Source organism: Bemisia tabaci, chromosome 5, assembly GCF_918797505.1.
Source record: "Bemisia tabaci chromosome 5, PGI_BMITA_v3".
NCBI classification, from domain to species: Eukaryota; Metazoa; Arthropoda; class Insecta; order Hemiptera; family Aleyrodidae; genus Bemisia; species Bemisia tabaci.
In genome coordinates this window covers 12,083,569-12,095,973 of record NC_092797.1, presented here as the reverse complement: position 1 = coordinate 12,095,973, position 12,405 = coordinate 12,083,569, and the positions used below count along the sequence as shown (strand labels likewise).

At 38.5% G+C, this 12,405-nt stretch overlaps 1 protein-coding gene across 1 annotated transcript in view; it reads right to left on the bottom strand.

Annotated features, from left to right (window-relative positions):
• Positions 1–741: 741 nt before the first annotated feature.
• LOC109042209 (uncharacterized) overlaps positions 742–12,405 on the bottom strand; it is a 129,799-nt gene continuing 118,135 nt past the window's right edge. The window contains exons 19-20 of the mRNA XM_019058844.2: positions 10,742–10,912; positions 742–8,879 (exon numbers count right to left, since the gene is read on the bottom strand). Coding sequence (XP_018914389.2) covers positions 8,665–8,879; positions 10,742–10,912 — 386 coding nt within the window. The 3' untranslated portion in view covers positions 742–8,664. The remainder of the gene's footprint in view (positions 8,880–10,741; positions 10,913–12,405) is intronic.

Below are 12,405 nucleotides of genomic sequence, written 5' to 3'. Positions count from 1 at the left end.
CTACCAATCTTTTTTTCAGTTTACCGTGAGCATTGTAAAAGCAATGGATTTTTTTCCCTCAAAGATATCCACTCGAATAAATGTAGGTCTCGTCTACATCATTTGGTTACCAGTATCATTTTAGTAGCTCCGCCTACCTTGTTAATTTTAATGCACTCTTCCATGTTTCGATGTCCAAGTTTCTAAAATGTATTAATGATGAAAAAATATATTTCATGCCCGAATTCGTGCTTGGCTGAGTTCATCGATCTTTAATAGGGTTAATCCAAGAGCTCATATCCTTGCTGTGCACATGCATGCGCTGAATTCATTGAAAACTGATGGCTAAACGAGCTTTACGTATATCTCGGCAAAATGTTTTACGGTATCAGCAAAAATCCGGTGATTCATCAACCCACCACGTCCGTCCGACGGTCGAGCGCTTTTTAAATCAACCAACCCTCCCTCCCTCTTCATCCCTTCATCGAATGGTGACTCTCGCAAAACGAGGAAATAATTGCCAGACGTTCATAAACGGAAAAATCACTCTTATATCACGCTCAGAATGACAGGGCAAGCTGATATATGTATACATATAACTTCCTAACGAAACGCCACAGAAAAAAATAGATGGTGCTGACGACAGAACCTTCTGTTCACATGGTTCCTGCAGTTTCTTTGTCACACTTACAGAATTTTTCAGTTGTGAGAACAGAACTTCGGTCGTGGGAACAGACGGTGAAAAGTATGAAATCACATGGCTAACAACTGTAAATAAGGTCATTTATTCAGAAAATATGTTTTTTTCTGACATTTGATGTCATCTAGGTAGGGTTTAGAACCAAGAAAAGATAATGAAAAAGTTTCTTATAAGTTAGGTGAAAAAATAAATCTAATTTTTGGTAATTTTAGTTTCCAATTAAAAAACATAGTTTAATGAAGTGATGAAGGAAAGTAGGAGGTCGTGCAGGGACTTAAACCAACAGAAATCAGGATATTTTAGGTATTGGTAAGGTCCGTTACATGCGAAAAATGAGTTTTTATCAGAAGCGTAAAGCTGGGTCTAATTACTGATATACTTTTGATGGGCAGGAAAAATGGGACCAAATGTGAAAACTCAATTTTTTGGTATAAAATGAAACAGCGGGACGCAACTCAAAATTCTGGATCCGTTCTCATTCTAATCCGTTCGATGAGGAGCTCAATGTTCTTCAGGCGGAGTTAAGAGGCATCAGTGTGCTAAAAAAAAATATCTTTTAGTTAGTGAGTTAGGTAGTCAGAAAATATGTTTTCATCATTTTAGAATAGAATACTGTTGATTTTCAAATTATCGTCACGTTTCCAGTGGTACACCTATTTAGAAGCTAATTTTCGACCGATGTCATTTGATTTTTACAGTCAAGCTGTCCATGTGACAGCAGAGAAAGAAAGAATCTCCTATCAGCTCAACTTTCATCAACTTAAGCTTGCAATATAAGTAGCTTTCAGTATTGCACAATAAGTTATATAACTTATTGTTGGACGCTTTCAGAAAAATCAAAAAGGATGGTATTACGCAAGCATCATTCCATAAATTATAGGTCCTTGAAATTGATTTAATTTTTATGAGTCTATTCATGTGACAGATCTTTTTTTCTTACTTTTCCCCTTTTTTCATCCCTATTACGTGTAAAATTTGAGACTATGGGTAATATTTTATTGGGTACTTTCTTTGGGCGGTACGGTTCTTTGGGGTGCGGGCTATTGTTTAAGATAATCATGCCCAGAGGTGAACTGCAAATTTTGTAGACTCCATTGAATTAGATTATAAATATGATCTTTAGGCGGCCAAAATTACTTTTGAAAGTTTCGGAGAACTTCTTCACCTACTGTTGAGTCCCCTGTTGAAAACGTTAAACTATGCTTTGCTAATGACAAATCTTTTAGACACAATTATCTGGGGATCCAAACCAGGTTTGTTTTGAAATATCACGTCAAAACCAACTTTGATGGATATTGTAAAGTTGAATGACCGCACTTACTCTCTCAGTTTTATAATTACGTTTCAGTAGTCGAAAATTACGATAAAGATAATAACAAATGATAAAAATAACTAGGAATATATTGATATTTAGATTACAATAATGTGATACCTAGAAATAGTAATAATAACAATACCAAGTATTAAAAAAACAGCTAAGTAATAATAATGATGACACTGATGGCGAAAACGCAATTAATCTACAGCTAAAAAATAATTTTATGATACAGATAAGGGTACAGAAAGGAACAACTTTTTAGAGAAAAAGGTCAGAGTTTACATATTTGAATATACATGAAATAATAATTGGAGTAAATTATTGGTGATTAAAAAGTCACTCTGCTCCAATCGACCCCAATATCACTATTTCATGTGCGGGTAAAGTTACAGAATTTAAAAAATATGTTTAATTTCGATCTCATTCATTTCACAACCGTGTCTTAATAATTTCAATTTTTAGAGGCATTCAACGAGTCCCGTGCTGGGACTTATCAATCCAATCACGCTTGCTTTAAAATACTAAAGAGCAGTCTCGAATTTTTTACTCATCACAACGCTGCCGTGTTAAGGAGGAACGCCGCATGAACTTAAAAACGTCGCCATATTTCCTTCGATAAAAAAGAGTTTACTGGAAAAATTCTGAATATTTTTCATCCATGGTCTTAGGCAATTTCGGTAACAATTTAATCCGCAGGTAAAGCAACTAAAAATTTCAAGGAGATATATAAATAACGTTTCTCAAAAATGAATATTTTACCAGGAGAAATGTGGCAACAGTAGAATGATCATACACTGTTCTTCCTCGGCACGCCAGAACACAAGTCAGTTCAACATACGCTCTCATAGATTAGAACCGATTTGGGGGAACGAAATATAAGCTACAGAACTGAGGTGCTAAAACCCAAGTCTTTTTCTAAAATTCTCCTTGAAATGAATTTAGAAAACTTTGACTGTATGCACTCTAACCTTTTTTCTGTCAAATTTCACACTGAGAAGGAGAGAAAACTGAGTCATCTACCGACGAACAAAGCTGAAATTGTCAGAATTGTACAAACTTTCACGAATGTTAATAATGTCACTCTTTGATCACAGGCGGATCCAGCAGGTTGACAAAACTGGCTTTTCTCCATTTAAACCTCTCTGAGAATCGATGTATTTCCATTGATTTAAACGAAGAGAAAACATTGTTGCCAACTTGCTGGATACACCAGTTTTCGTTCGTCTCAGCAGTGATAGATGCAATATGAAACATGCTGACCATCACCAGAATTCAGGCTTTATTTGGACATTAATTTCTCAGGATGACGATCAAATACTCACATTGTTCCGAATAGGAAATGGTAAAAAGATTTTTAAAATGATGAATTTTGTCTGTTCTTCCAAAAAAGCAGCAAAAAAAGTAAGTAAATCAATATTAGGAGCTATTCCAAGAGGTGAATCCTTTCATTCGTTGATTTTCTTTAGTTTTATACCTACCTTTAACTAACTATAATTTACTCTCTCAATTCTAAGCTTCAATAAGCATTAAAACAGTTTGTTACATCGGAGAGACAATAAAACAAGAATGAATGAGAGAAACAACTGCAGTAACTCCCTCCCACTCAGTAAAAAAATTGCCTACATTTGACTAACACCCTCGTTCTTTCGACATACGACCGCATGCATAGCGATACAAGATACAGGGAAATTGTGACCAATTAAGGTGAGGTTGGGTAACTGGGCGGTGAGGTAACTGGGCAGTACCCTCTGTATTTCTACCAGATTAGTGCAAAAATTGTTTTCACTGTTGGCATATCTTCATTATGACGTAAACCATCTAGAACATGTAAACATAACTTCAAAAAAAAATTTTATGGTGAATGGTGAAGTGCCGAAAATTGGACAGCTTTTTTTTCAAAACAACGCCGGAGGTGGTCCCGAAAAGAGCCTCATATCTCACTCCCAGCAAGTATTTTATTCAACTTTGACAATTCTTCTTCATGTATGATGTATTTGTGTAATGCGTGAGTAATTACAACGTAATTGGATGAAAATACTGGCTGCAAAGGGTTGATGCCCAGTTACCTTGAAAATTTTCCCTTTGTGGGGTAACTGGGCACCCATCCCAAGGTAACTGGGCAGGTGGCAGTGGTGGCACCTGCCCAGTTACCCATTGCAAGGTTGCTGTGCTTCGGTGTTTGTTTACTTCTGAAAATGTCAAAACTAATTGACTATTGTGGACTTTTAAGTGCCAAAGACCAATAATCAGGGTTCCCAGCACACTAAACTTCTAACTTAAGTCAATTATAGCATAACTTAAGCATTACTTAATTACATTTTTGCCGCTAACTGTTACGACATCACTTTTAACGACTTAAACATGGTTATATAAATTCAAATGAAATTCTCTGAAACCCTCATGAGAAGGACATTCTTTTCTGGCCAATGAGAATTACAAATAATGCCCCCCTTAAAAATTAAGGGAACTTTTTGGCGCCTGACTCTATCCCAGATCAGCCTTGCGGCTTAATTTTTTTTCATTTTTTAAAAATGTATCATGCTTAATCTCACTAAAAGTGGCCAAACAGTGTCCTGGTATACAATACTACTTTATAAGTAGTAATACAGAAAGTTCTAAGCATTTATCTACAAGGAAACAATTTTTTTTTACCGTTATTCAATTCTCAGATTTGAGGGTTTTTTTGCCGCTAACTGTTACGACATCATTCTTAACCACTTAAACATGTTTATATACATTCAAATGACATTTTCTTAAACCTTCATGAGCAGGACATCACTTTGTGGCCAATGAGAATTAAAAATAATGCCCCCCTCAAAAATTAAGGGGGGGTAGTCCAGTTACCCCACGACGTTGGGTAACTGGGTGAAAAAAACGGGAAATTTTTGAAAATTTGTGGGAAAAAATTGAAAGATGAAATTCGACTTTTGACTCTTTCTACATTTAGACAAGGTGTTGTACTTACTAAAAAACATTTAAAAGTAGCCTCCACTGTCAATATAATGATGGGAAAAAAATCATGAAGTTGAAATTTTGACATTTTTCTCCGAACTCCTGCCCAGTTACCCAACCTCACCTTACTTAGGGTTCTACCTGAATGTTTGCTTAACTGGACTTTCAGCGTGTGATTTATATGAATGGCTTAACTCAAAGAACAGGTACAAAACCTTTTTTTGCGAATCATAAACATTTTCAAAACCGTATCGTACTTAATGACAACATCAAATGACGCCCATAATTACCACCAAAACTTGAGTGGCCACCATCCTGTTCTTATGCTTTGTCTAGCCAATAAATAACACAATTTGTCGATTGTGTTTTTTCGCTGATTAATAAGTTGCTCATCAAAATACGATTCTGTTATCGGAACAACACTTGTCGATTCGGCGTATTTATGGTAAAAAGAACTATGCGCAAATAAATTAAATAAAAAGGAACCATTTAAATTACATATTCGCACACTGAGAAAAAAATATGTTTAGAATCACCATTTTATTGGTGTCCCTTCAGAGCTCATAACTTAATGTAACTGTAACCAATGATATTGGTATTTTTATCGTTAAAGATGATGTACTTACGCAGAGGTATAATTTCCAATGCGGTAGTAAAATTACCACTATATTGCTTATGACTACTGTTAAACGGACCGCGTTAAACAGAAAGGAACCAAGCCAAATCAGCTTTTGCCAAATTTAACAGAGGCATTTGATTTTTCACGAGAGAACGTTAGTGCGAATTTCTTTCAAAATTTTCAGGAATTTGCTTCGCACTGTGAAGAAAATCCACTGAAATTTGCACCAAAAACCGCACAACCGTTTTCATGTAAAAAATTAAATTGCCCCATTAAAGGCAATACCTGATGTGGCTTGGTTCCTTTCTGTTTAACGCGGACCAATTAGGAGTTCACGTGAAACATTACCAGTGTACACTGGTAAAAAAAACCTCTAGGACCAATGCCGCACTGCATTGACTTAAGAGTGCAGTTTCTTGTCGCCGGATTTAAGAGTCTTGGACTCTTGTTTCAAGCGGATTTTTGCATTGATTCAAGCGGATTTTGCATTGGCGCGTATACGTAGTATACCGCCTTTGCGATCGTTTCGAACCCTGCTCGATACAATAACCGAGTCCCTTAGTTCCTTACCGAAAAGTGACTACCGCGAACTTCTGAGATTTTCCAAAGCGTGTAAAAAGTTTATTTATCCATCAATAATTATGATTTAAAGTTGTTTCTCATTCTGGGGGTCGCTAGTTTATGTGCAGTGAATACCAAGAGTCTAAGTTACTTGGTTTTTTTAAAAAAAGCCTAAGAATGCGACGCGCTGATTTAAAATATGCATATATAAGCAGAATCAAGCGAATTGATTCGAGGATGGCTGAGCAGGTCGGCACTCTCGGAATGAGAATCTAACTCCTCCGTTTTGTTCAAAACGTTGCTTTGACAGATCTGTAACCTCGGTTATACTTTTCAAAAGTTGGTACCCGTGCTCTGAAAAACCCAAATAAGCCAAGTTCGTGTAACTATGGTGTCGTTGCCTCGACCGGGCTGTGCTGTGTTGCCAATTGTTGGAGGATAGGTTACTTGCCCGGTGGTGGCTACCGCCACTCATGATAGTGCAATCTGTGTAAGTGCAATCTGTGATGAGCCTCGAGACTCATTAGACCATTAGCTAAACGTGGCTCATACAGGAATCCACTTACCCCTCTCTTCCCCACGCTCCTGATCACTGCGTCGGCGTCTCGACGAACAATAGCTAATGACGGTCGCCAAGCGAGGCCGGGATCCTCAGCCCCTCGCCCAATTACTTACGCTTCATTAACCATTTCACCGTCACGCTAGGATTCGTCCAATTTTAAAAAAAAATTGTTTCGCGAGTTTTTAGCAATTTTTTCCTTACTTTCCGTTAAAACACGAATTAAAAGAGGTCTCATTCATAAAAATCGGCCAAATAGAAGAGAAGTTACAGTATTCGAAATCCGAAGAAATCAACAAAACTTCTCCAAACAAAAAATAAAATGAAGGGGGAAAAAAAGAAATGTATAAATTACAATTTAATATGATTGACCTCAGAATGTGACAAGCAATTCAATTATAAAAAGGAGAAAAAATTGAGTGAAATTACAAAAAATTAGCCTCTTGCAAGGGGCTTTCTTGTATGAGTTTTGACCTGAAGACAAGTAAATCCCGTTATATTATTAAAACGAAATTGACTCCATAGTTTAATGCCTTAGTTTCTTGAATACGATTATTTTAAGCACTCGAAAATTTATACCAGCAATTTTACCCATGGGGTGATTTCCTGAGAGCTGATAATATCACGAATTTCTCATAGAGCCCTTCAAAAATGGCTTGCTTTTTGGGCAGCCGATTCGGCCATCAAACCGGGGTTTAAATGGAAGCTGATAATAACACAAAGCTCTGAGAAAAATTTTGAGATGAGTATAGGAACGGTTTGTAAATTACGAGGAGAGGCGGGCATTCTGTTCAGCATATCGATACATAAGTATTTTCACACGTAGAATTTAATTTTCACGTCAGGGAGTCGACATATTTTGATTTTTTTTATTTTATACGGAAAATTTATGGTTTTTCGGGATTGAAATTACTTACAATTGTTTCATGAAAAATGAATGCACCCAAAATGACTATAGCATTTTGACTTTCACATACGTGCACTCACTAAATTGATTGGTAAATTCAAAGAGTGGGTACATCGACCTGGTATATCAAGTTTCTGCGATTTTTTACGGCAAATCGGTAGATTTTCGGGATGTGGATTGCTTACTTTCAATTCATGAATGAATAAAGCATGGACATGGTTGAGCTTCTTTGCATGAAAAGACGTTTAAAATAACAAAATCAAGACATATTTAAGACAATTGCATTTATATCGAGTCAATTTCTTTTCAATAATATAACGGGATTTATAATACCGGTGATTTGGGTATTTTAGCCCCAAAATACCTTTAAATCGACTTTATCTTCTAGGAGTTCGACAGAATTTTTCCTTTCTTCGCTTAAATTTTTCCGTAGCACTTTTCTTCAAGAATCTGAAAAGATTTTGCTTGAGGCAGATCAAAAAACTTAAATTTGTTCGAATAGCTTTCTAGATTCACAATACACGGTCTCGTGAAGGTGCGTCGTTGACCTTGCAGTGTTGGATCGTGAATTCTCTTGTTGTGCTGCTTGCCTTTTTTGAAATCTCTGTAAATGAAAACTAAAGGGGTTGATATGTGCGAGTTAATGACGCGCCTTATCAACACATTGTGTTGGAGTTCACTGCTTGTTTTTTTTTACCAGTGTAGTAGTTCTAAGTATATTTTTTTTCTCGGTATACGTGAAAGTTCATTCTCATTAATTCATTTTCACACTGTTCCTTTCAGCATAAATGCGTCTCACTCGGAGGTGTTCTCAGAGTTTGGCAAGATGCACCGCGATCACGCTAATTTATGCAAAGCACTCGTGTAAATTTCCCACTTAGCATCCATTGGAGCCAAAATAGCTGAGTATCACAATATTTGCCACTCCCAGAATCCGCACCTTTCCAGCGTCTCGGGAAGTGGGTTCAGGAGTTTTTCTTCGATCAAATCTATTACCGGAGAACAGTCATGTCCTTCCGGATTAGTTAGGGTTGTTTTTAGGCGAGGAGAAACGGGATTCCATTCCGATTCACATGCGCCAAAGTAAAAGATGGTTGGTCGAGTCCTCCCGGCCGGCTACCTCCGCGATATTCGTCGATCGGAAATCCTCGTAACCATCGCCCCCGGAGATGACGAGGATCTCGTTCGAGCTTTTGTCGTCCTTGGGGCGCCCGTCGCCCTCTTTGGGCGCCTTCTCGACCATCGTCAGGAATCTCACGTGGCCTGTGTGTCCGTGGGGCGCCCCTGAAATTTGAACATGGTATAATTTTAGTGCTCAGGTGCTCTATGTCCCGAGATTTGTGGTTCAACAGAGAGCAGTGGAGGTTAGGAGTCGTAGAGCGCGAGGGAGTGCTGAAAAGCGACCTACATGTATGTATGTATAATTTTAGTGCATATGTTAGCGGACAAACCCGATTTCAGGACAAACTAGAATTTCCTAGGACGAACTAGTTTGGCCTAGTTACCGCGGGCCCTACTAGAATTTCCTAGGCCAAACTACTTTATCCTACAGCACGTAGGCGAAACTAGTTTGGGCCTAGGCCGAACTAGTTTTTCCTAAAACACGTAGGCAAAACTAGTTCCAGTTCAGGTGCTGGGATAGATGCTGCTACTATTGACGAAGAATAGCTGCTGATGATCAAACTTAAAAATTAAATATCAAGAATATTTCAAGTAACTCATTAAAATGTACAAAACAATACGGGTAAACTAAAAATTAAAGCAATAAATTTACATTGAAGAATTTAAAATAATCTTCCTATCATTTCCTTACTTTACCCCGTCTAACCATGTTGAAAAAAATAAAATTATAACTCGAGGTTTTTCCTAAAGCACCTAGGACAAACTACTCTGGCCTAGGACAAACTAGTTTATACTAAATTGCTCAGGACAAACTAGTTCCGGCCTAGGCCAAACTACTTTATCCTAGGTGCTTAGGCCGAACGAGATTTCTTCCGGCAAACGAGTTTGTCCTAGGAAATTCTAGTTTGTCCTAAAATCGGGTTTGTCCGCTAACACATACACGGAGAAAAAAACTTCGTGCGTGGGACCCCAAGTCATATGGATCATATGGTCATATGATGGATCTCTGAAGTTTTCGGATCACGTATCTAAAAACTTGAGGTCCAGCTGCCGAAGTTCGGTCAGACATCTGAAGTACTTCGATATATACCGAAGGGTTCGGGTTACACATCTGAAGAACTCCGGTACATACCGAAGTACCTCGATGTCTGACCCGAACTTCGGCAGCTCGACCTCAAGTTTTCGGATACGTGCTCAGAAAACTTCAGAGATCCATATGACCTCAACTTCGGGTCCCATGCACGAAGTTTTTGCCTTCGTGTGGGCATCACTAGTTGGGCGAAGTTCCCGGACAGGGAATCTAGTGACAGATGCTGTTGCCAAGTTATATTGGGCGATGCATGTATTTGTTTATTCATTTTTACATATCAATGGGCCTGTTGCAAACTTTAGCTGGAGCAAAAAGAAGAATTGTTTCTTCTCTTTATTTTGCTCAGGTGAATGGCAGCAACAGGTCCATAATGTGGGTGTTTTCAATTCGCCTTCAACTGCGTATGTGGCAACTGTTGCAACGAATACGTTGTGCGTACTGATTTCAGCTCATTACATACATGATTCTCTGAAGGCGTTTTATGCGTGCAAATAGCGTACCCTGTTGGAAAATTACAGAAGTAGAGATTGATGAGCCACTCAATCTTTACTTCGTTTGTTCTCCAAAAGAGTGCGCCTCTCGCGCACAGGAAACGCCTTCAATGAGTCAAGTATGTAATATGCTAAAATCAGCACGCCCAACATATTCGTAACAACAATTGCTGCAAACGCAATTGAAGGCGAATTAAAAATAACTAAATAATTCAGGTTGATAAACATTTTAGCGCATATTTATCACGCAAACTGTGGAGTTAGGAGCATATTCTAGACTTTTCCGTAGGAAATTACTCTTCATTTTGTTCTAGCTGAAGTTTGCAACAACAAACCCATTAGAGAAAATTTGAGAAATTTGGATTAATCATGCCCAACCTTAGCACAGCGTTGTGCATGCAAGGTTCAAGTTTAGTAAAAATAATAATAGAGAAATAGATTACCGGACGCAACAGGTACTGAATTGAGCCTCGTTGTCGATTGCGTGATGGTAGGTAGTGGCATCGTAAGTAGAACTCCGGCACTTGTCCCAATCCAAAGTAATTCTTTGTGAGCGAGAAGCGAAGTAACACGCAAACAAGCTGCCTTGTGCTGTCGAATTATATCATCGCAACCTGAGCACAGATGCACAAATTCAGATGTGAGATAATTTTCTAGTATTCTTTTTTGAAGGAAAAGTAACCGAATTCAAACAAAAACGTTGCCTCTCAAATCAATAGTCCGCTTTCTTCGAGCCACCGAAGCTCAAATTTCGGGAGTTTAGACTTTTGGACCAAGCTCTTATGATATGAGAGCATGCGAGGTTCCGAATGTATTTTAGTTAGGTTGATGTAAATAAGTGTATTAGAAATGTATAAATAACTAATCATCATCATCATCATCATCATCATCATCATCATCATCATCATCATCATCATCATCATCATTATCATCATCATCATCATCTCATCATCATCATCATCATCATCATCATCATCATCATCATCATCATCATCATCATCATCATCATCATCATCATCATCATCATCATCATCATCATCATCATCATCAGCATCATCATCATCATACATTATCACCATCATCATCATCATCATCATCATCATCATTATCATCATTATCGTCATCATTATCATCATGAGACAAATAACAACATTCTCGCTTTGAAAGGTACACTGCAACAGTCAGGTTACTATTTTAAATGTTTACCATTTTCCTTTTGAAGGTACGGAACCTTAGGCGTCTAGACGCGGCGTCCAGACGCCGATAAATCTGTCTAATGGATTTGTTTGCGCGGGGGGGACGGCACCTTAGCGGCGAAGAGACGCTGCGGAAAACGCCGATCGAGGACGCTCCGATCTGTCGCGAACAGATCGGAGCGAAGACGCCGAGAAATTCCGCTCAGTCCGCTGCCTTTCCTACCGATTTTTGAATGTGTTTAGTTCGACAAACCCACGAATCGATCACAAAGGCCGTGAATTGATCGACAAAAGCCGCGAATCGATCGAAAATTCCGTGAATCGATCGACAAGAGCCGTGGATCGACCGACCCACCCGTGAATCAATCGACAAAAGCCGTGGATAGATCGACAAACCTGTGAGTCTATCGACAAACCTGTGAATCGATCGACAAACCTATGAGTCGATCGACAAACCTGCGAATCGATCGACAAACCTATGAGTCGATCGACAAACCTGTGAGTTGATCGACAAACCCGTGAATCGATCGACCAAGTTGTGAATCGATCGAATTACGTCGATTGGTTCACGTTTTGGTTTTTCGATCGATTCATGTCGATTGACTAGATACCGGTTTTCCTTTTAATTGTCAATCATTTCTCGTCTATCGATCCACATTTTTTGTCGATCGAATCGACACCCGTTTTTTAGTAATTTGTCCATCGATTGGTGTCGATCGATTCACGTTTTTATTTTTCGGTCGATTTTTGTCGATCGAATCCACACCCTCCTAAAAAAAAGCGCGTACAGCCATTTTCGCGGCCCAGAGCATACTGTCCGATCAACGAAAATTCGAGAAATTGACGGCGGACAGAGCGGAAAAAATCCACGGATTCCGCTCCTAAGGTGCCGTGCTCTAAAATGTGAGCGT